Source organism: Lutjanus erythropterus, chromosome 13, assembly GCF_056507025.1.
Source record: "Lutjanus erythropterus isolate fLutEry1 chromosome 13, fLutEry1.hap2, whole genome shotgun sequence".
Lineage (NCBI taxonomy): Eukaryota > Metazoa > Chordata > Actinopteri > Lutjaniformes > Lutjanidae > Lutjanus > Lutjanus erythropterus.
This window is the reverse complement of record NC_139329.1, coordinates 17885874-17912557: the sequence shown is the minus strand read 5'-3', so window position 1 is coordinate 17912557 and position 26684 is coordinate 17885874. Positions and strand designations below refer to the sequence as shown.

The window sequence follows — 26684 nt, the reverse complement described above, 5'->3', positions numbered from 1 at the left end:
CTCTTCAACATTTTATTGAACAATTTATCTTATTGCTACTGATGATGTATGTGTTGCTGATTCACATTACATTTTTATTGTCCATGCCTAAAACTATTCTTCTTCTTCTGGTACTGAAAAAATAAAAGAACCCCACACTTAAAGGGTCAGTTCACCCAAATTACAACTTTTTTTTTACTAAGCTTTGTTGGTTTCTAGCATTTAGAAAGTTTTGGTTTTATTATCAGTGTTAACTCTTGCTGCTTTTTAATATGATTTTTCAATGTTTTGAGCAACACAATAATTTAACCATTCAGACTGGAATATGGCAGCTGTTTTAAAAATAAGAGTTGGGCTTTATTCCACCTTCCTATTCTTTTTTTATTCTATTGAAATTGTTTTACTCAGCAACAATTTTGATTAATTTCCTCAAGCAAAAATGGGAAAATTCACAGGTTCCAGCAACTTAAATGTGAATATTTAGTAGTTTTCTTGTTCCTTTATAATACTAAACTGACATAAGATATTTAAAGACATCCCCAAGTGCAATATCCAAATCACAGAAGCTGCATTTTTTTGATAAAGGAAATATGGGTGACAAAACAGCGTTATAATGAAATACTGCAGAGCTGCAGAAATGTCCTGCACTACAAATTTTGTTCTCTAGATGTAAGAAAACACGTTTGTTTGATACAGAACCTAAAAAATGTCACATCATCATGATTTTTATAGTTTTTCTCAGTGAAAATGAAGATTGTGATGCAAATATGATCGCAATGTGATTTTTTTTTTTTGTACCATATCATGCAGCCCTCATTACCTCACTGAACTGTATATGTACCCTAACATCATGTTTTGGTTTGTGTCTGTGAGCATGTTAGTGTGCTTGTGTGCATGTGTGTGCATGACTGTGTGAAGAAGGAGTGTGTGATAGGGGCCTCTCCATCTTTGAAATGAATTAGCGTGCGGTGCCTTATTGAGTGAGGTCCAGTGTTTAAGTGAAACTGATGAGAGATGTGTGAGCAGCGAGGACTGGGCTATAAGTATGTGGCTGAGGTCACAGGTTAATCCCTATTGATTTACTCCACCGTCTGCATACAGCCACACAGGAAGACAAGGAAAGAGAGGCCTGCTTTACCAGCTATCACTGAGCACAAACGCAGGATAAAAATCGCTGCTCACACAACACCTACAGATCTCGCTTACCTGATGCTAAGTAGGGTAAGGACAAGAAAATTAAGTATCATTTAATCTAAATTGGTAGTTAAACAGCCTCTACTTAGAAAGATTGCAGACCATGACCTCCTAAAAGATCAATGGGAGATATGATCAATGGCTTAATTTACACATGATCGTATGATCAGAAGCACTTGTCTTCATTTGAAACAAAATATAAAAGAAGGGCATGTTTTTCAGTAAAATGGGGTCTAAGCAGTGTTGAGTAGAGTACTGAAAATCTATACTCAAGTAAAAGTACAATTATTTTCATTAAAAAAAGTAAAGGTGAAAATTACCATTTCAGAAACCCACTTGACAAAGTGACAAAGTACCGGATTAATTAAGTACTCAAATTACAAGTTACATTACATTTTAATAGTTTTTAGGGTGCACTGCATTTATGAAAGTAACATTAATGTTGAGGCTGGCGCTACATGAGGTTAACTGATTTCTGAAGCACACCTATTTAAAAACGCAAAAGACCACTGGCTACAAGAGAGGTTAATGTCAATTGTTAATTTCACTCACAGTATACACAACTCATTTCAATTCTGTGTTTGTAGAGGTTGGAAGAAGAGTTTTTAAAAGTGGACATCTCAGTGTTTTCAGGAGGCGCAGCACGCACTTCATCATGTAACTGTAGTCTTTTTATTTTGGTGCATAAGTTGTATGCTGTGTGGCCTGGATTGTTGCTGGAAGCCGCCTCTTGTTCTGGGATTTGCTCCATCATCATTACATTGTCAGAAGACACGTGGTTATTGTTTTTCTTTCAGGAAGCTAGCTATTTGTAGAGGTGCTCCTCTCCACTCAGTCCTCCCATTTAGAGCTGTATAGACTACACACTAGTTGTGTACAGTCTATACAGCATTTCCACTCAAAATACCTAGAACTTTTGGGACTTCAAGATTTCTTCTGATGTCCTTCAGTGTCAGATCAGTCTCTGACATATGAAAAATAATGTCCCCAGAACTTAATTTAGACCCTGGTGCCTGCAGTGAAAACACACATTATTAGTACATGGGGAAAGTTCCAGTTGTGGAAGTGTGGATTATGGTTGTATCGGTGTATAAATGGCAAATTTAGTGAAGCAAAACATAAATTACATGCTAAAAAATATACTCAAGTAAACTGTAGGATTATCGTTTAAAAAAAGAACATGAAAAGTAAAAAAGTATTTTTACCCATGTGCATTACTTGTAACTTGTTATTACCCATTAATTCTGCACAATTAATCAAAATATTACCGCAATTGCAATACGGCATAGTGCAAAATCCAAACTGCAGAAACTACAATTGCAGCATGGTTGTTTGGTACAAGCTCCAACAAATGTTACATCAAGATGATTTTAATAGTTTTTCGGGTGTTTTTTCCAGTGAAAATGAAAATTGTGATGCAAAAATGATGATTCTCTCTGACAGTGAATCATATCACAGTTGCAATGTGTGTCAAAATAATCACACTATGATTTTTTTTTTCCATACCGTGCAGCCCTGCTACCTACCTGTGGGTTTAAAATGGGAAACACACATGGACATTGTGGCCATATCTGTCAGCGCTGTGACAGATTTAAATGGTTCCATCAAACTGTGAAATCACAGCGACAAAGACCAACAGAGCAGGCCACAGTGTGTGTTTGATGAGAAACCCAAATAATAACCAGACCAAGCTGTATTTATAAACAAGCTCTTCACAATCTCACCCCAGAGGAGGAAAGGTGAAATATTACATTAATATGAACAACTATTAATAATACCACCCCCCCCACTCTGTTCCCCTTTCTCTCCCCACCTCTTACCCCATCACTCCTTCTCTCTCCATCTCTATCTCCCTCCCTCTCCCTCTCCTTCTCTCCCTCTGCCTCTAATCCTATCATGCGGGCAATAAGTGTATGCACCATGAGCACATTTAATTTCTGCGGTTGGTTTTCAGCGAGCCCAGAGGTGAGCCTTAATAAGGATCAATGGCACTTTATCTGGGACAGCACCCACTTCACAGCATGCAAATTACACAGCAACCCTTAAAAAAAGAAATGGATTTAATTAAAAAATGTAGAACCACGGGCTCTGGAAATTCAATTAAAGGATTTATGCAAAGGTTGGCTAGCTTTTTGTGTTGCAGTTCCTGCTTATATAATGAGCTTTTCATATTAAAAATCAATAGGTAATCTGGGCTAGGGGATCGGCTGCTTATGTACATTTTTGAAATCAATTTGAAAAATAGTCCATCAGCTCCATGTCACAACAAAGAGGGGAGGGAGTGGTGTGTGTTTGTGTGTGTGTGTGTGTGTGTGTTTATGTGTGTGCCGAGCTGGGGGGGGGCAGTGGCAGGAAGGCAGTAGGAGTGGATGGGTGAGGAAGGGGTGAGAGGTTACATCTTTCTCCTCTCTGAGGGTCACAGGAGGAAAGCTCTGGAGCTCTGAAGGTAAGAGAGATGGAAAGTGAAGGAAGAGTTGGGGGTAAGTGAGTAAAGGATGTCTCTCTGGCCAGGTCAGTTTCTGCCTCTTTGGCCTGTTCTGATCCCTTCTATTAGAGACACAGAGTCCCTTGGCGGTGAGGGTCTAGCTGGCTCTGACCTGTGGCTCTAGGGTAATTTAGCCCAGCCCCGGCTCAGACTCAGCCCAGACTCAGACAACCCAGGCTGGGGAGACATCCTAATGGCCTCCCCGAGGTGTCTGGAGCTGAAGCAGCGGAGAGGATGTGGCTGAGGCTTCAAGTAACGTTTCTTCACAAACAAAACTGCCACAAAAACAAAAATAAAATCTTATAAAAAGGAAAATCAAAACTGATGCGAACAAGAGTTGATGATAGGATGAATATATCAGCGAGTCCATTATCTGTTGGGTTTTTTTGGGTAATTTTTGGGTGTCATTTTAAAGGAAAAATATGTACCGCAGTCAAAATAGTGGACTGGTGCCATAGACATGAAGCTCAGGCTGTTTGTCTGCAAGAACACTGCAGGAGCGCAACACAAACGCAACATTATATTTTGACAAGGACATGCGACGACAAATCCTCCATTGTAAGTTGATCAGCTGTTTATAACTGTCAATTATCTGTCGATATAAAGCTGAGCAAAAGCACACTACTCCAAAAAATACACGACTCCATTAACACTTTGCTCAATTTAACTGTTCTAAGCTCCTACTCCTCCTAAAAGATTATTGATGATTGCTTATGATTCATAAACAGACACAAACTCATTCGGCGAACATGTGGGATTAATTTGAAAATTTTAAAGGAGAACATGTTTTTTGTCAGAGAAGCCAGTATTTAGGTTAGGGAAGTTAATTTATTTAGCACCATCCAGATACAAGGCAATTGTACATCCAACTTGGTGAATTATAGATTGATTTTGACCAAACCAGAGTTGGTAATTGTTATAACAGTGGAAAGACTGACCAAGATGGTTTTGGTGAGTTTCATTTGTTTTTGTCTGTTGAATTTGAATGAAGTGGGTCTCACAGAATTAACAAGACAATTAAAGCTCGTCTTAGTTTGGGGGGAAAAAATAACTTGGATTCAGAGGGCGTTTGGTTGTATTTTTCTGTTCAGTAAGAAAAATAGGCATGGGAATATTTAATTTCTTGACATTTTTATTATGTTTATTTATTTTACGTGGCAAACTTGGCCTGCACACATCTCCCAACTGCTATCTTCACAAATATATGGGTGATCGTTGATTGCTGAACCAACAGTGACGGAAAATTTTAACATATCTCCCACCCCTAATGCACTCTGTGCAAAAACGTACAATAAATGCCACATTATCAAGACTATAACACTAGTGCAGCATTAAGCAGGCATACAAAATTTAAATCTTAAAAGTTTTATTGTTAAAAAAATTGCCTTCTTCAACTTCTACCGCTTTCAACACGGATACTGTTCATGTCTCCTTCACACTCATGTTGTATAACTGTACGCAGGCAGGAGGGGTGAATGACTGACTGCATACAGTAGCAGACTGTCAGCATTTGATTGGTTCTTTATTGATCCAGACACGCTCTCCATCACATCAACTCATCCACAATAAACCATTTACACAGTTTCCCTGTGCAATGGACCACATAACCAGGCCTCAGGCCATCTCTGTTCACCCACTATGTGTGTGTGTGTGTGTGTGTGTGTGTGTGTGTGTGTGTGTGTGTGTGTGTGTGTTTTCTTTAATGAAATGGTATCTCCGTGGACAATAATCCCAGTAACAGGATTGGGCAGGAACACACATGTCAATACAGCCAAATGGGATTGTATGCTTTTATCCATCCCCACACCAACACATCTTTCTCTCCCTCTGTCTCCCCCCTCTATGTCTCCTTCTACGTCTCACTCTCATACATTGCGCAGCAGCACAGCAGGGAATGTCTGACAAGAATATCACAGCCATTATATCTAGTAGCTCCTCAAAAATGATCTAAAACATACTTTCTAAAGGAAATCGGAGCATCATCAGAGAGGTCCACTCTTGAGTATGTGAAGCTTATCACAGTTAACATAATGTGTAATATTCTGTCTCCACAACTGAGGAGGGGAAACCTCCACAGTGTCTCCAGCCAGGCTGGAGCTGACCCCCTCCTGTGTAGCTCCTAATCATCCAAGAGGACTCTATTACAAGGGCCTGGCAGCTCATCTAACCCCACAGAGGAGAAGGGGGGCTGGTGGGTAGACTGGGACCTCTGCTCCTCTTTCTTTCCACATGGTTGAGCACCACACACAACAGCAGAGCACACAGACACACACACACACACACACAGACAGGTTGCCTGAGTGTGCGGCAGAGCCACTGCGTCTGTGTGCTACACCAGACAGCAGATAGAGCACCTGACCTCACGTCTGTCTGCAGGAGAGAAACTGATAAAGAACAGTGAAGTAAAGACAGTACCAACCACTCCACCTCACTATACGTCTGTTATATGCTGATGTCTTCGATGCAGAGCCTGTCTCTGGGGTTAAGGCTTAGCAGAGGAGGCAGTGGCGGTCCCACTACTCCTGACTGAACAAGCGTCTCTCTAATACAGCACTGACTGCTAGTGCCTGGTCAAAAGTTCAGCCTGTGCATATGTAAAAAGGTGGCCTGGTGCCCGAGGCAGGATCCTGGGTAAAATAATCACGCTAAAAACGCTAAGAAGCATGGGACTAGGCGAGAGCGCTGATGAAACCGGCCCCTGGGGGAACTGAGGTGTCTGATTGGACCGGCGGAGCCTCTTAGGCCTGTGCCCGTGACACCTCCCCTCCCTCCCCTCTTTCTATCCATTACGGCGGATGATGAGGTGCTGGAGCCACTGCCCACATGGATCTCCATTCGGCTCAGCATTGTCTGCGCCTATAGTTAAGGTATAGATTAGATGAGTATAGGCTGAGCACAGCTGCTCGGAGCCTGAGGGTACACTGATCTTGAGGGAGCAATCAGTCAGTCAACAAAATGTCACAGGGTCAGCGTTACAGTGTGACAGGACAGTGACAACTTCACAAAGGTTACAGCCTAACTAATAAATGCAACAGTGACTGAAATTCACTTTGTCTTCTGTTTGAATGTGTCCAAATATGGTTCAAAGTATACTGTCTAATAGTATGTTGATGGTGCCAACCTGACCAGACTCCCTTTGCAACATCATCTTCATCATCAGCTTCATTCAAACTAAACAGAAGCTAAATAAAACTCTAACGACAAAATTAACCGTGATGAAAGCAGAGAAGGGTGATACAAATGGAGAACAGGTACTGTCAGCCACCCTAGTGCACCGTGGAGCACGCGAGGCAGGTGACGCGCTGCAGCGGCTGGCAGCGCTGTCAGCAGCCTGGCAAGAGAGACACTCTGTGCTGCGGTGGGATTTTAGGCCTCAGCTATCAGCAGGAGAATTGACTTTCTCTGACTGTGTGCGATCTGATATTCTCACATCTCAGGTGATGAAGAGAGACATTAAAATGTGAATCTTAATAGTAAAATACACTCATGCTGGCTGATATAAGAGTGAAGTGTGACTTAAAGAAGAAAGGAATGACTCTCTCGTTTTGAACTGGCAAATCTGATTCAACTGACAATATTCTGAGTCGGGTACAGCCCCACTGTCTAATAAGCATATACATACATTGTCAAAGGCCCAAAATCCAATCCTGAAATACTATCCAAGATCAAATAAATCAGTCAAAATCTGCGTCAATCAAATTTTAAACATTAAACAGAACTGTGATAACCACTACATCTCTTGCTCACTATCTATAGCACACACACACACACATATATCCAGGCACATACACAAACAGCACACATCACTGCAGGCCAGATCATTCAGCGCTGATAATCACACCAAAGGACACAGGGAAAACTCCCACTCTAAACACGCTGAATTAAAGAAACAGGAGTTACAGGCCTGGTCGCACAATCTCTGATAAGTAGATCAAGGCACAGGGAGGAGAACATGATGTTAGTGAGAGATAGTTTGGCTGATTAAAATGTCATGGCTCTTTATAGATGCCTTTCTCAACTCAGCAAAATGAAATCAGCCCTGTACATCAATAGCAGAGTGGGCTGTGCTCCCTGCTAATAGAGAAGTTTCTTGCCTTTAAGTAGAAGCCACAACACAAAGAATGCAAAACTGATTCAAAATATATTAGCAAAATGCATTATCAAAAAGATAAAGAAAGTGAAGAGCTGATAAAATAAGACAGCCTGAAGCACAATTAATGAGGCAGCAAAGCATGAACATGATTGGATGACCAAGTGTGGCGCTTATGGCCTGACATGACATTTCCTCGTCTTTACTACAACAATCAAATTAAAGATTTAGGACCACATGTAGCTCCAGGTGTTTTCAGCCACTCCATATTGTGAATTCATGTGTGTGCGTGTCCATGCGTGCGTGTGTGCACAACTGTATATCACTCCACCTGTGCTCCTATAAATCAAACCTGTGTTTTAAATGAGAGGCTGGTTATTTGCGCAAGAACACACACGGGGGCTTTGTGATTGTTTTTTGGAGTCGACATTCTGCTTGTGTTTGCATCCCAGAACAATCTCCATGGATCCCGCAAGCGTACGCAAGCAATTAAAGCGATACCATCTTCATATCCCTGCAACCAATAACTGAAATAATATCACTGTTTTATTAAGCCCTTAATGTGGGGGCAGAAGGAGTGAGGAGTGGGATTTTAAAGAGGATACACTTTCAGGGGCCTTATCAAGCCCAGATTTAAATAAGAGCAAATGCTCAGCTTAAGGGTGTGCCTCTGTATCTGTGTGTGTGTGTGGCCTTTATCAGACATGAGTTTTGGCTAATCGCTGTGTCAGCACACCCGAATTTAATTACTAGCTCTACCTTTGTCCTTTAATATTTACTAACATCTACACTACGTTTAATTAACCACGTGTAGAAAAGCCATAGCCTCATTCTGGAGAAAAAGCCGCTCTGCTAATTGCATCCGTGTGCTTACATCCAAAACATTAACACCCTTCCCTAAGACACACAAAGAACATAGGAGTGTCACCCACTTTAGGGTGTACTTCCAAATCATCTGATTAAAAAGCATGTTTAACACATTTTGGTCTGGCTACAATTGACACAGAGCAGATTTGACGATTGCAACAAGACAGCAAATGATGAAAAAGAGCTGAGAAAAATGCTACGGAAAGTAAAGAGGAAGACAGAAATAGTCAAATTGAGGAAATGTTCAGCTTGGCATTTTGTGAAAGGTGCTGAGGAGCAGTTCTTCTCATCTCTCATCGTATGTCAGAAGCAGGAGAGACAAATGACGGCCCGAGGCCTTGTGTCTGTCAAACATGATGGATCAGAATGACGCTTCGCTAAAGCTCCAACACGCCGCCTTTCAACACATCACATTTTCCCTTCAGTGCAAACACTAAATTGATAAAGTATGAAGAGCAGCTAATGGAAAGATGTAATAGTCAAACTAAAGCATATATTAGGAGACGATGGAGCCTAAAGGGTAGAGTGCTGCTATCAATTGAAAAGTCTCACAGAGCAGAGGACACAACTTAGACTAAAATAAATCACAGAGTTGGATTTTATCGTTCCTACTCAAAGTGTGTGAGGACGTTAACCTCAGGCTCCCAACATCACCTTAAAGGCACACACACACTGATATGAACACTCATGCAGTGATTTATTGTACACCCCCGCGTAGGTGCATCCTCACACACTCAAAACAGTTGCCATTTTGAGCTGTACTTTAGAGGTTATTGCCTTGAGAGGAAACTTCTGCACTAAGCAGTCTCATATATATTATGATCTAACTGAATGCCATTGACAGCAACAGTTACTGTAGATGTAATGATTAATCAACTTTAAATGCATGGCCAAAATTGGGTGAAATTTCTTAAGGCTCTGACAGCTGAGGTGCAATAGACAGAAAGGCCACTTTTAGCAGCGTTTTTGCAAATTGCCACAGTATGCACACAGTCATGGTCTAACAAGGCCAATAGAAAATAGAACGTACATCACCAGAACGAATCAAAAAGAGATGCATTCCTGAATCACCAAAAATGACACTCTCCATTTCCCAGCTGCATCTAAAAATTCTGTCCTAAATAGCATTGGTCTTGGCACCCCGCATTCCCTCATGACAAATCCCCTAATTTTTTTCTCTTAATCCATCAAAAAAAAAAAAATGTTGACTTGAAGGACAACCTCCAATGACTCCTTCAGTGCCTTTTAAGAGTAAGGAGCTGATCCACTGTTCTACGACCATAATGCAAAATTCCTCTTTAAAAGAACCACTGAAGGATTTAGCTGCATCTAGCAGTGAACTTGCAGACTGACATGCACCTCGATTCACCCTCCTGTTCCAAACATGTAGGAGAAGCTATGGTGGCCCCAAAACTAGTGTTTGGTTAGTCCGGTCTCGGCTACTATAAGCAGTTCAACACCGTCTTCATGGATGTGTGCCTTCTGTAGATATAGGCCTAAACAACTTATTCTAAGACACAAAAAATCTTATTTTCAGGTGATTATACACTAATAAAATCATTAAATATTATATTCCATAGATGCTGTATTGAACCAAGAGATCCCCCTAAATCTTACACACTACACCTTTAATCTCTCTCAAGGAGTCTGAGCATCTTGACACCCCAGTAAGTGAAGCAAACCCTCCGGTCCACTCCACCAGTGGGATAGACAAAGCCCTGCACTGTCTAAAGAGGTAGTTTCCACAAGATTTGAGTTCTTAAAACTGCTCCTTCCACCAGTTGACAATATCACAAGTTCTGGGTATTATACTTAAACAGATGTCCAACGACAAAAAACTGCTCAGGTTCAGATCAGACAAAACACAGATGAATGGAGGCCACACTCAAAAATCAGATGAAAACTCTGTTTAGCCAGAGGTTTGTAAGTAAGGTACAGCTTGTATGCAGTCATTTGGTTCCCGAACCAGAGCTGCATGGAGCCCAGTTACACACACTTGATAAATCTGTATCTCCTGCAGCACCTTCTGCTCCTTTCCCACCAGAGAATGGCATTTCATGTGCCAAGTTCCTTACCCGGGACCAATTTGTCAAGGGAGACCAGGATCTGATGACTCAAAAACTCAGCTCCCAGGGTCACAGAGGCATGTAAACTCCCACCAACGTCACAACAGAGTGTCATTTCATTTCTCTGGATAAAATCCACCCATCCCTCTGGTCTCTCAATGGCAGCCTCAGTGGACATAATGTCTATACTGTATCTCTGCTCTCAGACAGGTCTGAAGTCAGCCTGTTAATATGACTCAGAACTTAAGATAATGCATCTGAAAACATCTGCTAATAGGTTCTCCTGATGGGAACTGGATATATGGTAAAAAATATATTTGACAGAGAGCTTATTATCTTCGTACTCTGGAGTACATGACTGCATACGAGCAGAGACTAGAGTTTGTGCAGTGCATTTACTGTAACCTAATAGTCGCAGTACACAGGATCTGGAAAATCGCCTCCGCTTGTGAGAGGATAGGGGGAGCCACCTCTCAGAGTTAAATAAACAGTGACAGGAGGAAGAGGAAAACAAACCACAGAATATCTCTCTATCTGTGAAAGCCAGACTCTCTGCCTGAGCCCTCAGCACTCAGCAGATCAACCCCTCTCCATCCTTTTCCTCTGCTTGCTCCCAGGAACATGCCAAGACAAATATATAGGCTGAGTAAGGGACGGTCACAGTCTACAGAGATGCTTATCCATTATATTCTGTTTCTCTTTGGTTGTAACAGATTGTGCACTCGTCAAGTTACAGAACACTTCGTCAAACGTGTTTTCTTCCTTACCATAGACTTGGTGAAAGGTCTGGCCAGTGTGAAGAGAAAGGTCATCAGCCACCAGCTCTGGTGAATGGAGGTGTACATCATGTTTCCAGGATGCACTGCATTGGAGGTGATGCCGTGAGGCGAGAGGCGGCGGTGGAGCTCGTTGCTGAAGAGGATGTTACAGAGTTTGGCCCTGTTGTACGCCAACATGGACCAGTACTCCTTTTTGTTGGGAGACAGCAGAGCCAAGTCCACCTTACCACACGAGTCTAACAGGTCTGTGAACCTGAAACAAATGAAGTCAAAGATCAAGAGTTAGCGAGTGTGTGCCTGTGTGTGTATGTCTGCTTTCTCCTGGCAGATGTGTAGTGCTGGCTGCATACAAATCAAAGACGTGACATGATGTTCTTTAATTGCCTGCGACAGAGCTGTTAAACTCCAGATGTTTGACAAGGCCCCTTAAACATTACACTACTCGTTGTGTTATTATGCAGTCACACAATAACATCGCAATACACACAGGCACAAGAAACTACACTCCCTGTGTGTCCTGTCTGTGTGTGTATTCTGTCTGTGTGTGTGTGTGTGTGTGTGTGTGTGTGTGTGTGTGTGTGTGTGTGTGTGTGTGTGTGTGTGTGTGTGTGTGTGTGAGATGGGCTCCAAACTGGTGGAACACATCCTACATATTAATCCAGTCATTAGAAAACAACCAATCAAAATGTCACCTGGTTTCCTTGTTGTGATTTTACAAGCTCGCTGCCTCTTGTTTACTGTCGCCTTCCGCAACATCCTTGCTTGGCTAAATTACAACATCTGCAGGCTTTTCATTTCATGTGCTGCAACTTCATAACTACTTTAGCAAGTAGAGGTTGATAAATCAATTGCCTGAGCACCAAATGTAGTTTTTCCTTTTTTTTCCCACAATGTGTACACATGTTACACTAAAGTTGTGCCTACAGTAGTTATAACTGACTGTGGTCTTACAGTGGTATATGCTGTTTGGCTGATATAAAAAGTGAGTGTCACTTTTTTATCTAGCTCCTAATGTATTACCAAAGGATGTTTGTTTTGTAATATGCTGCTATTTTGTAATCCCATGTGCAGGGTTGCTGTAGGTTCCAACAAGTTAAAATTAAGACTTTTTAAGACCATTACGAATGCAATTCAAGACCTGTTTCACATCCATACTGGAAAAAAACGTCTTTCAACTGATCTCTTAATGAAATCTGCTAATCCAATGCACATAAAGTAAAACTCATTCTTCTTTCCACACTTGAAGGTGGAGCATGAAGCTAGCTAGGTGGGCTCTAATAAATTCTGACTGGGCTGCACAGTTTGCATTACTTTCCTACGAAAACAGTGAACAGTACTCATCAGTGGCTACCTACCAATATGTCAGGGCTAATGAAGTATTGGTTTACAAAGCAAAAACTCAAACTGTTTATGCCATCCTTACAGAAGAACCAGAAACACAAAATGCAGACTATAAAAAAAGCAAAAACGGAGTGAATGGAAGCAGGAGTTTGGCTGAAATATGAGACACCTAAGGACAAAATGTACAGTTTCCTCAACTAGCCAAGACGTCAGCTCATTTTTCATTGGAAACAATGTTTTCAGAAAACACCACATCATAATTAATGAGAAGCAGAAAACACAAGTATCACAGTTAAGGAAGGCTGTGTTAAGTTGTGTTAAATTACCTTTTCTGAATTGTTTTTACTTAAGTTTACATTTGGGCCACCAAGAATGCACTTGGGCCATCACATTTAGGCGGCAGGTGGCCCATGGGACCAGTGCTTAAACATACTAGCGTCTGTCCCTGCAGCATGTGGGATGGGCCAGAATGACATGACACAGAAATAAAAATAAACTAACTTTACAGTGATATGGCAATCAGTGAATTACTCTGCAGCTGCCACATGATTCATATTTGCAATCACGAAATAGAGACTTTGGTTGATGTAAATATCTCGTACATAAAAGTATGCATCTCGAGTTGCAGCTCAGATCTATCAGAGGTAATTTCATTAACGATATTATCTCATGTTGTTTGACCAGATCTGATGCAGAACTAGGGCAAAGTAAACCTGTATTAGGCCAATTCCACAGTAAGCCCCTGTGGTGGAAACTGATAAAGTGTCTAGCCATTACCCACATGTCCATCTCTCCCACCCCTGTCCCTTATAGGTCAATGCTTTACCAGCGGACAAGGGGCTTAGGGAATACAATATGCTGCCAGGTCAGGGGTCACATGCTGCTTGTGAGGGGAGGCTAAGTGAATAAACGGGAAATCAGCGGAAACTGAAAATAACTCAAACAAAAAAGGGAGCGACTTCAATAGATGTAATATAGGTCTGGAATGAGGTGGACAGAATGGAAGATGTAATATGAGATATTGTCTATTTCCGTTCCTTCTTCCCCTCCCTCTAGTCCTTGTCAGTGTGTAACTGACTCTCTCTGGTCCTGCCTAAGCCCTCTTTGAAGGGGTTAAAGCCAGTGCTGCTTGTAGAGGAGAGAAGGAAAGGTGAGTGTGTATGGTGGGGAGGCAGGAGAAGGACAGAGGAAGCTGTAGGGCAAAGAGTGAGGAGAATACCTGACCATTCTTGTCCTTGCAATATATACAACCCCGATTCCAAAAGAGTTGTGACGATTTGGAAAACATAAATAAAATACAATAATTTATTAATAATAATTTATTTTCCTATATTCAGCTGAATACATTATAGGGATGGGATATTTAATGTTCAAAATGATAAACTTTATTGTTTTTTGCAAATATATACTTTAATTGATGCCTTACCACTGTGTGAAAACACCTTTGCTTTTAAAAACACCCATCTCTATTGCTGCATCAGGGACTGATTTCTCAGGATTCTCTGAATCTTTTAATGATATGGATTTTAAATGGTCAAATCCTTAGTGAAATTCGTGTAATTGTGTGTTGAGAAACATTGTTCTTAAACTTTTGGACTACTTGCCCACATAGTTTTCCACAAAATGATGAACCTTGCCCTATCTTTGCTTGTGAGCCTTTTGAGGAGGCCCCCTTTCATACATAACCATGATACTATACGTGACCAACTAACCTGTTTACCTGCTGAATGTTCCAAATGGATTTTTTGTCTTTTGTTGCCTCCATCACAACTTTTTTGAAATGTGTTGCTGGCATCATGTGCAGAATGAGTGTATATGTACAAAAAGGTTTACTGTTTTGAACATAAAATATCTTGTCTTTGTACTATTTTCAACTGAATGTAGGTTGAAAAGGATTTGCAAACTACTGCGTTCTGTTTTAACTAATGTTTCACACAGCGTCCCAACTTTTTTGGAATTGGGGTTAGAGAAATTGTATGCATTTTGCCTCTTCCTGCAAACCAAAACTTGGATGAACTCACTGTTCTCACTGTGTAGGCAAGTCTTGCATCAATCAAATGTTGTCAATACCCCTTCATGACATGCTTTCTTTCAATAAGCTTTTCTTCATCTCTCTTCCTCTCACTTTTCCTGCAGCATGTAATAGCAGTGTGACCCCAAGTGAATCTGAGTGTCAAACCATCCCGTCCGTTGCTCCTGTCCTCTCAAGCATGACAGTCTGTATAACATAACTCATACGTGGGCCCCTGTAATAGTGCCGCTGTTTGATCTGCTAGAATAACTCTGCGTATGTTCTCCTTGTCTCAGGTCACTCCGCCGAGCTCCAATCAATCACTCTGCTTGGCTGTCTGACTGACTGAAGCCAGGATCAATGTCGCACACACACACATACACACACATACACTCACTGACTCTGAAACACATGGCTCAGGGCTTGGGCTCACAGATCACTGCGAGACATCATGCTTGTCTACTGTATGACAGGAAAAACAGACGCCTATATGGAGCAGAGTTGCTTGACAAAAAGATAAGACTTGAAAAACAACGGCAGAAGGAGGGAAAAGAAGGGAGAAAGAGGCTGAGTCAGGGGGTCAGACAAAAAAGAGCAGATACTTGATCAAAGTAAATTTTAGCTGAAAAGTCCATCCATCATGTTGATGATACGTTTAATTCATAGTGACAGCGTGTGGAGGGAAATGAGTTTTCAGTGAGTGAGGCTGTCATGTTTGACAATATGCATTAAGACTGATCTATCAGTTTGTAGTGAAAACTGGCCAGTGTAGCGACTGTAACAGCATGACTGAACTAGAAAAGTTGTTGGAATAGACGGGGCAGTTATGGGATATTACTACTTAAACTCTACCAGTGGGACTTAACTGTGAATGCAGGGAAACACAGGGCAACCAACAGCATGGTGCTCAAACTCAACAACAGCGCTGCATTCTGCCAGGGGGTTGATTTCCATTATCCAACCTGCATGGAACATGTATATGCCCACAGTGTTGGAAGGTGCATTAAAAGAACAAAGCCCCCTTTCAGAACACATGGGGTGGTTTGGCTTGACTTGGCACTTCAGCCCAGGACAGCAGGGATTTATATCTCTATTATAATATGGCTAACTGCTTGAAGGTGTGTTTTACCCACATTTAATTTCTTATAAATTCTTCACAATAAAAGTAAAATTAAGAGCTTTAATTATAAAGCAACAAAGGCAGTAAATGTTGGGTTTTCACAACAATTAACTTAATGTGAATCCTATCCATCTGAAAAAGAATATGAAATAGTTAAATACTGCAGAAACCCAACAGTACAAACAGCGATGCAGCAGAGAAGCTAAACTTCAAACCACAGTGATTCAGTTAGACAATGAGTTTTTCTTTTCAGTTTCAGACAATGCAGATGCACTATAACAAACTAATCAGCCTTGAAAACAAAAAAATCCTAGTTTATTGCCTTTACCTGTGGGACTCAGAGGACACCACCACGACACGTGCGGGGGCAGAGCGACGCAGCACGTCCTGTAGGCACTGGACAAGCAGGAAGTGACCTAGATGGCAGATCTGGAAGGTGGACTCCAGGCCGTCCTCCGTCAGATTCCAGGGCTGAGTGCACACTCCTGCATTACACACCAGAATGTGCAGAGGCCTATTCAGGGGGAGGAAGGCAGAAAATAAAACATGTTTGATTGTTTATTGATTACAAGTGAAAACAAAGAATGCACAAAATGGTATTTTCATACCATATTAGGCAGAAGAAGAGGTAAGGAGAGACAGGGAGCTGAAATAAAAAAAAGGAGGATGGACTAGAGAGAGGAAACAGGGTGTCTTATTCCAGAGAGTGGCAGACTTTAGAGGTCTGCAGAGACAAAGCATCAGTAATGCTGATATGATACAGAGGTTTCCAGTGCAACTCCCCACGGCTCGACAGGTACTGTAGATACCGAATACAGCTGGCGGGAATCCAAGAGCAACAACACATTGAAAAGCAATCTCAAACCGTTTCAACACACAAGGGTGGTGGGAGTAATGGGTGTTGATACAGGCTCTGTGTAACTACTCTGAGTAACCAAACCCACCAACACATCGACTGAGCAGAAGAGTGCAGATCAAAAGAAATACACACACACAATCATGATATAAAAAACAACTGACTTCATTCAGGGGCCTGTAAAAAAAAAAAAAAACAGACACATTTCCATTCTTGCAGACTTCACGTGGGCGAGTAACACTCCTTGCTCGCGTGCCAGTGAACAGAGATTGCAGGATTGGTCAGGGCAGCGAGAGATCCTTGTCGGTGACAGCGTCGCTCCAGCGAGCTCGAAACCACAGTAACACAGCCGAACAATCCAAACACACCCCACCAATTTTTAATTTCTTCCATTAGAATTAATTATGAGGCCGAAGGCAATTTGTGTACCCTGTGTTTAAGACTGCCTACTGGATTAATTAAAAACTGGATGCTGGAAAATTAATGTGTGAATTGTTATGCCTTTCTATAATGAGCCATCCCATGCTATTACATAGGAGTGTACTGTACGATCACCTTCAGGCCTCCGAACACACACAAGGTTCATTAAAGAGCACAAACCCAGTCACAAGTCAACTTAAAGAATGCCAACCTCAGCACATTATAAACAGAGTACACACACTAACATCAGCAGTGAGATATTCAAATTTTCACCCAAAATACACAAAAGGTAAGGAAGTCGACTTAATGACTTAGTAGACAAAAAACATATGTATATAAATGACCTTTGTGACCTGCACTCAAACCTGAGAAAACAAGATAGTCAGGTAAAAAAACCACTGTGATGTCAAGTTATGCTCAGTTTGAAAGCAGACAAAACACGTTGGTTGTTTTTGGCCCAGTGTTCCCCTGTTTAATAGAGTGTAAAGTACAGCAACATTGTGCTATACGAGGCAAAACTCCAGTCACCGGTGTACTGACTAAAGACTGCACAGTAACACCACAGACATGAACTCTTGACCTAACTTTTCAACCTTTTCACTTCAGTTGCTTCTCTTTACGTCAGTTACACATCATAGGGAAAGTTCACCCCAGAATCAAAAATACATATTTTTCCCTCTTATCTGTAGTGTTATTCATCCATCTAGTTTGTTTTGGTGTGATTCTGGAGATGAGTCTTAGAGACGTCTGCCTTCTCTCCATTACAATGGAAGTAGATGGCACTCGGCTTCTAGTGCTCAAAATGACAAAAATTACATTTGAAAAACTCAACTAAAATTACACAAAATAATCCAAAGACCTTGCTGTGAGTAGTTTCAATCCTATTATTTGTATAATTGTTCTCAAACCAATGTACATGGAAACTGATAGTTTGTCTTGCAAGCCTGTTCGGGCATCAATTGATGCAAGATACTAACTTACAACAGAATAGAGACTCCCAAATGAGCAGATTTTTGTTGTTAGACATAATTTAGTTAATCTAAATGGCACCATTTATTTGTACATATTTTCAATATAATGTTATGATGGTCAATTTGGGAATCTATCAACAATCAGGTATAAGTCATCTGATAATCTGCAGTGAAGTCAAGGTTGCAGCTGTGCCAGCAGTAAAAGGAATAAATAGATAAGATAAGATAAGATAAGATAAGATAAGATAAGATAAGATAAGATAAGATAAGATAAGGAATCAACTTTATTGAAGTGCATCGAAGTAAATTGATGATGAAAAAAAAAAAAAAAAATTCAAATCAACTATGTCTGAAATGACAGTTAAATCAGCAGTGTCTTGTATGTTTAAATGTTGGGTCCACTATTTTGGGTATATTTGAGGTTTTATATCAATCAGTCACTTCCAAGTTGTGTTCATTATGTATTCAAATCCACGCATTCAAATTTTGGTCTAAGTATGTACATTTCAAAATCAAAATGTATTTTACTAAGCTCTTCCAAAAACTGTGACCGTGGTTTCTGCATGATGACGTTTTTTTTCATAAAGCCCTGAGGTTGAAGGAGCAGTATGTAAAATGTGGGCACCTTGTCAAAGTTAACAACTAACAAACAGGGGGCAGTGTATCACCAGAGTAACTGCAAACTGCTGCTCACTATACTCTCTGTTTTAACTCTCTTTGGCTGCAGCTAGCCTCCTACCCACCGTTAGCTCAGTTAGCTGTGCAGCTAAAGGTCCAAATGTGACTGGAGCTCAAAGCACGAGGGGAGTGTTTATGTTTCCACTGTACGAAACCAAACCGGGCTCAGCAGCCTCTTAGTGAACATGGCCAAACCAGGACCAAAAACAGTCTCTTCTACCAACAACAGGGACTGTATGGAGCTGATGTTCAACTTCTCCGATCAGGACTCTGACTCTGTGGACTAAAAGGAGACTGCAGGCGGGGAAAGGAGACACGTAAAGTGGAGAGAAGTGAGAGGGAGGTCACGCATCAGAGAGGCAGCAGGCAACTACAATATTTTCACATTAACAGCAGTGAATGAAGTATTTATTTTGAACAAAACTAGAGCTGCTGATTGTTGAACAGCAGGGAGACTAACAAAGACTTTTTGATGAGTTTTATTTTATTTGAGTTTGAACTGTTTTACAAACAAGCTCATCTGTCGTAGTTCAGTAAAAGAAAAAAACTTCAATTCCAAAGATGTACCTCACCATTTGCATACATCTCCCAGCTAAGACTACAAGAGGGCTCCTTTTGTCAGAGGAGAGAAGAGAGAGGGTATGATCTGCTTTTTGTAACCGCTGATTAGTCATTTCCATTTGAAAAACATGGAAAACAACAATGGAGTCACCCTTTAATCTTGGTTGATAGGTAAAGATTAGGTTAACTGTTTCATGAAATAGTTTTTAAGGAGTCCTCAGAGGTCACAGCTCACCCAAGGAGGACATAAATGTTTACATCTTGCGCTGTCATGACCATGAGCCTCTCATCTATGAGTAAATGCGCGCTTCCTTCTACACAGTGATACGGTTGGTGGACAGTAGACTGAAAATAGTTCCTACATAAAACTGCTCACTATAAGATCTATGGATTATCTTGGTTAACAGGGTAATCATTTCTTAAAAGAGAAGAGACATAGCTGTTGAGTTTGTCAAATGTATTTTCTTTGGCATTTTTAGCATCACAAGCTGAATGCAATCTTGTTCCATTATATTGGAGAGAAGACAGGTATTTCTACAGCTAATATCTCCAAAATTCATATTAAAACAATCTAGATGAACACATAGCACTACAGGTAAGAGGAAGAGTATGCATTTTGATTTTGAGGTTAACTGTCCCCTTAAGGTTTAAATTAGGTTTGTTTCCTTTTTGTGACTTTACTGTAAAGGGAGAAGCGGAAACCTCAAAGTATATCACAAATTTGTGATCAAAAACTCCAATAAACAACTTTCCTCTGGCCAGTAGAGCGATTTCCCCCACGCAGCTCAGATGGGCCTCTGGTGAGTCTGCTTGTAATGTAAAAGGCCTGTTAATTCAACTGCCCACCAGTTAGTCCCTCTCTCATAAGCGCAGGTCTAATGAATGTCTTTAATAGGCCTATTGCCGCGTACCACAGTCCCTCTCTCCACATTAAGACCTCACACAACACTGTGTGCACTGTGCAATCTCAGCGCTGGTCAAACGAGGGTGTTAAGTACCAAACAGGGAGACATCAGTTTATATATTTACTTTAAATAACCCCCCCGGGTATGACCCCTGACCTCTATGATAATGGGGGCCAGCAGGAAGAGATTGCCTGTGTGAGCTGGGCTCAGACTACTGGTCATTAACACTGCACTTTATTGGCAACTGGCACTGGCAACACACAAATAGATGCACCACTCCTCCTGATCCATGCCCAAACTCACATACCAGAACTGCATACCTGTAAAGCAGCGGTTCCCAGATGTTGAGTCGTGAGGCAAGTCCAGGTGTGCCATGGGATTTCGTGACGACCATAAATTATTATTGTAATATAGAGTACAATTAGGCTATGACTGAATTTTTTGATTTACTATCAGCGGTTTGTATGCATTCATTTCATAACATAAAGGCAAATTCTTTACCCTAAAAAAATAATAATGAACAAAAATAGAAATCATCATTCAAAATGAACCCAAGCTTTCACCATTTATGCAGTTGTCAGAATTAGAAAATAGAGTATGTCTCTCCCTCTTTTCCATTATCTAGCGTTAATTTTGTGAACTGTCTGCTTTTAATGGGTGTGTTGCTGATTTGATGTAGTTTTATGACATGACACGATACGATACCATATGATACTATACAATTTTATGTTAGTGTACATTTTGTCTCTTTGGACAGCTCTGCTCAAAAAACACACAGATTAAACATACAGTACACATATGACACAAACATACAAAAACACAACAAACAGTCATGACAAATACACAGAGCATATCACATTATACTCTTCAGATTTAGATCTCAGTTAGCAGCACTTTGATTTTGGTTTAGGACAGAGTGGGGAATGGAGGGCAGAAGTTGGTATTGTCCATCTAAAACAGAAAAGATTCATAATTTCAAATTAACCATTAAATTACAGCATAAATATTTAATGAGGAATAAAGTTGTTTGTCAAATTTTATTTGGCATTAGTAAATAAAAATAAATGTTTACAGAGTGATAAGAGTGACAGCATCTGTTAAAGAGGCAATTTTGCATGAATATAAATAGAGGATGAGATTTCAGATTGTTTGCCATTTGATGTGCCCTGGGCAAAAAAAAAAACTCACTGCTGTAAAGTGTGCAAAGACACACAACAATTAGAGAGTGTCATGGCCTCCATAATGTAAAGGAGTGGAGGAATGAAAGACTAATGTGATCTAGCTTGCATGTATCTACACAGACCACCTTCCTAATATGCTTCAAATTACAACAGGATAAATGCATTAAAAAAAATACAGGTGAAAACAAATTGCATGTGTTAATTACGAACCATTCAGTAGAAATTGTATTAGGGGCATTCTGTCAACGCTGTCCTCCATCAATTACATCTCGATGAAAATTGCACTGCATTCAACAATATCAATATCCAGGTAATTTCATTTCAAAGGACAGGCAATTAAAGCAGAATCGGGGTCAATGGAACACAAAGCAGCGTGAAAGCCACTGACTAAAGCACTTAAAAGCAAGGGAGTGAGAAACGAGAGAAGGAAAAGAAAAGGACTCTGATTACATTTCACCTGTCAATGACACGCTGCAGGAGCATTATTGTGCGTGTGTGTGTGTGTGTGTGTATGAGTGTGTGTGTCTGTTTGTCTCCGTGTGTTTACAAATCTGTGTGTGCATGTGACCGCATGTATGCACATATCTGTGCGTGTTGCGTGTGTGCATGCGCTCCTGTGTGTGTTATGCCTGAAGACATACGTGCAGTAATAGAGTGGTGGTAGACTCAGACAGCTGCCCAGTGCCATTCACAGCTCAGAGCTCCCAGCCTCCACTCTGCTCTGTTCGCCTTCTGATGAGAATTAATGTACTCTGACGTCCCCTGGGACTCCCCCACTCCCCCCCCCAACAGCACAGCTAATGAAGAAATACAACCTTGCCAAAATACTGAGGTGGAGAGAGCGAGCGACACAGACAGGGAGAGACTGAGAGACAACACGAGAGAGAGGCAGATAAACAAATTGCAAACGGAAATATGCAAAAAAAAAAAAAAAAAAACTAAAACCAGGAGAAGAATTTGGGAATAGAAGGGTTAAAGGGAGGTCAATGCACTTCTGTGTAGATGGGAGGACACATGTAAAAGATGGAAGGGGACTATAGGACACAGAGTGAGGGGAAGCCACTGTGAGGTTTGGCTATGACCCAAGACACGTGTCCTGGATGGCCATACCCTGCCCCAGGGCTGCTACGGGCAATGACTGCCCTGCCTCTCCCCAAGGGGCTCCCCTGACACCCACACACGCACAAACACACTCATACACACACACATACACACACACAAACACTCCCCTCGCCTAGAGACCTGCGGGTGGATGAGCAGTATGGATGACAGGATACATGACCCCAAAATAGCAACTGTGCGACCGGCCACGGGACGCAAAACACATGCCGTAAAAGCTGACCACCACAAAATAAGTCTGGTAGTCTGTTCGACCAATGTCAAGCAAATCACCACAAATACACACACTCACTCCTGGGGCCTTGTCCATATGGTGTCCATCAGTAACAGTCTGGATGTCCTTAAAGGATGGTGTATGCAGGAAGTGAAGTGGGCCTAAATGACAGACCCTGTTTAGTCTTTATTACTTTTTACTTATTTCTTTCTTTATTTCAGTTTCTTTCTTTCTTTCTTAGTAAGTATAATAAAAAAGCTTGACCGACAGCTTGGACCGACAGCTATCAACTGAGAGGTTGTGTCATGACTTGTGTTGTTGTGCGTGCTGCTGTACATTTAACTCACAGACCATTTTAAGACAAACTCTGCCACTGTCTCTTCTCAACAGACTCTCCTCTCTTTTGGTGATCTTTTACATCCAGACTTATGCACAATGTTATTTTTTTTTATTTTGGATTTTAGCTTTCTGAAGTTCTTGCCTTCCCTCTCGTTTCTGTCTCACTTCCTGTCTTCGTCTTATTCCATCCTTTTTTGATCACTGATTAGTTTCACCTGCCTCTGTGTATTTATTTCTGGTTACACATTAAATGATTTAAAGCTCACCAGCTCTACCTCTGTCTGCATTGTGGGCCCATATACTTGTTCCTGGTTACCCGACTTAACATGTGTGACACTCTCTTATTCTACCAAAATGTAGGCAAACAATCTGAAGAATGGCTGAAATATCAGAAAGAACAGGAAATCCAACATAGAAACTGTAATATTTCTGGTTTATACTCACATTTTCTTGGCCTTAAAAGAGTCAGCGAACTCCCTGACACTGCGGAGAGAGGCCAGGTCACACATCATGGCTTCTACTCTTGCTTTGTGCTGAAGAGACAGGAAACACAAACATATGATTGTAGTAACGAGCAGCAACAGCAAAAGAACAGGATCACCACTGTTTTTTTATTTTGCAAACTGACACCGATTTTATTACCGTCATCACCTCCAGCAAAAAGAGTTATCACAAAGTCCAGGTAAGACTTTCACAATAACAGAATTTCAGACTTTGATACAGTACTAGTATAAAAGAACGATACGTGAAACCTCTTTTGATAACACAGCAAAAAGAAAAAAAAGCCCTTGGCACACAAAATAGGACAATTATTTTTGTTTTAAAGTACTGTGCTGATTCAGAAAAAGTCACTGAACACTGACTGTTTTTGCTCCTTTTTTAGCACTTTACTTTCTATGTTATAATCAACAGATATTATGTTGTTTTAAACAGTAGTATTGAAAGCATCTAAGTATCAATACTTAGTCACAGTCCAGGTCTCCCCAGAAGATCTCCTTACATGTGAATGTTAAACACACGTCCATTATTGAAGCAGGATCACTGTTCTATTGGTCCTCTTTTTTTCCCTGGTCAAAGTTTTTTTGTGGAGTTTTTCCTCATCCAAACTAATCTAAAGTAAAAAGGATGTTCTATACTGTACAGATGTAACATATTGTTGCCATTTAAGGGAAATTTGTGATTTGTGGTTTTGGACTATAAAATAAAGTTGACCTGACTTGTTTCTTATTTTCATTCAGGCTAGTAAAACATATGTGAAAATGTTGTTGACATGGGGCCACGGTCCTGTCTAAAGACTCTTAAAGAACTCCATAGCTTTTGACTGCATGTTCTCACTGCATGTGTGAGTGTGTGTGTGTGTGTGTGTGTGTGTGTGTGTGTGTGTGTGTGTGTGTGTGTGTGTGTGGCTCATCTTACACCATATGTTGGGAGACAGGGTGAGGATAGGAGAGGAGAAGAGAAAGATAAATGACTTAAGAAGTGAATGCATAGCTGCATTTACACACTGAGGGAGACAGGCTAAATATTCATCATCCTCTCCATCCCACTGTAGTATTGTGCTGCAGGGCAAAGGCCTCAGCAGAAACGCAGGCAGGCCTAAAGGAGCATTTCTCTCTAATAACAGCGTACGACCAAATCGTCTCCATCTTCCTGTCTGTCTTTTTCTCACCCTTCCTTATTGCCTTTCTCCACATTGTTATCGGCACAGGTCCTCTCAAAATAGAAGGTTCATATGAGCTCACACAGGACTTTACAGTGTACAAGTGTGTGCAGCCTGAACCGGAGAGCAATGTGTTCTATTCAGACGCTTCATTAGACTCATCCCTCATGCTGGAGAGGAAAGAGGAGTGAGATATTGCTCCCAGGACTCCCAGCTGGGCTCTGGGTTCAGTAGCACCAGGTATTCCTGATGCTCCCTCTCCCCTTCGTCCCTCTCCCGCCATCCCCGAGGAACGCTGTCAGCTCACATTACACCCCGGAAGAGCGTGCAGCGTTCCGCTCCCCGTCCATTGCCACCGCTGCTGCTGCTCCTGTCAGCCTTTTCCCCTGATCTGATCTCCAGTGTGTGGGCGTCATATGGGAACGTCTTTCCCTCTGCGAATCTGTCTCTACAGAGCCACGAGTACATGACACTCACAGCAAGGACGCTCCATGGAGCAGTGAGCACAAAGAAAACAAGAAAGGGTTAAGAGCGCCTTCTCATGGAAATGTGATTCTTCAGGCATTTTACAGACACCTTAACTGCCCCAGGGCATATTTATACATGCATACACAAGCACATGCACACGCTCACACACTCACACAACAAATTCAATGTTGTGACTCAAGGGTAAAAGCACGCTACCACACCATTATCTATGCCTGAATTATTCTCTTGATGCTACTCTATACCATTATATGGATGCTATTACAAAGCATTAAAGGGCTGATTATGGCTATTATAGATATGATTATAGGGTACCTGCTTATATGATCTGCACACAGCAGTAATCACAGGTGAGAGGAGACAACTGTCTAATTTAATGACTTGTATGTGCAGCATTCACACTCCTGGCCACTTTGACACGGTACACATGCACAGAAATGCAGGTAAAGCAAAAAGAGGTTAGCTGTAAGGGAAATCTGGCATCTGGTAGGGCTGCCTGTAACATTAGACTAAACCGAGTTGGTGAGAACAGTCTTTGTTGACCAAGTTTTCATTTATCAGTTAGTCACAGGAAAAAAAAACATGTTAAACTCCATTTAGGAACTGGCCCTTGCCCTTCGTCCCAGGACTGTGGCAACATGGACTTCTTTTCTTATAATGCAGACGAGAGTGTTGGTGTTTATTTGCACTGCCAGACCTGGGACGGCGGGGCGGATTCTGTCAGGAAGCCTCGCCAGACGGACCACCAGAACCAGAGCTGGGTGGGTAAACCAGAATCAGCAGCCACTGAAGTCACCAGCACACTACTGTTAACTGTGCTGTAAAGTCAATTAGCTCATTAGCTAGTTAGCTGGTAAGGTGTCTTTTAGACTAGGATACAGCCTACAAGACCAATAGAGGCCAGTTTAACAACTGATACAGAGACACTGATACAATTTGTAAGTATACATCAACCAGCAATTATGACTGGCTGGGTCAAATTGGTATCTATCAGCCAGGGGTCAGCAACCTGAGGCTCCGCAGCCATGTGTGGCTCTTATGTACCTCTCATGTGGCTCCCTGTGGCTTTGTCAAAAAATTGAATGAAAATGAATAACAGTTCTTTTTTGTTAGCATATTTGCCTCTAAATTTTACGTAACTCATCCTACCGCAACTATAGATGACAAATCCAAAAAAATAAAAAATAAAAGTCTCAGATAAAAAATAGTTGCAGCTCCAGACAGATTTAATGTTTTTTTGTTTCAGCCGAGAATGACTTTTAATACTTTTAATTTTTAATAGTAAATTACTATAACCACATTGTTTAGTTTTCTTTATTTCTCATACAGATTATCATCTAACTGACATTTGTATTGCAACTA

The 26684-nt window shown here is 41.2% G+C and overlaps 1 protein-coding gene across 1 annotated transcript in view; it reads right to left on the bottom strand.

Moving 5' to 3' along the window:
- The window catches only part of wwox (WW domain containing oxidoreductase), a 181771-nt gene that overhangs the window by 108524 nt on the left and 46563 nt on the right, over positions 1–26684 (bottom strand). Inside the window, exons 6-8 of the mRNA XM_084733445.1 lie at positions 23621–23709; positions 16261–16446; positions 11449–11713 (exon numbers count right to left, since the gene is read on the bottom strand). Coding sequence (XP_084589571.1) covers positions 11449–11713; positions 16261–16446; positions 23621–23709 — 540 coding nt within the window. The remainder of the gene's footprint in view (positions 1–11448; positions 11714–16260; positions 16447–23620; positions 23710–26684) is intronic.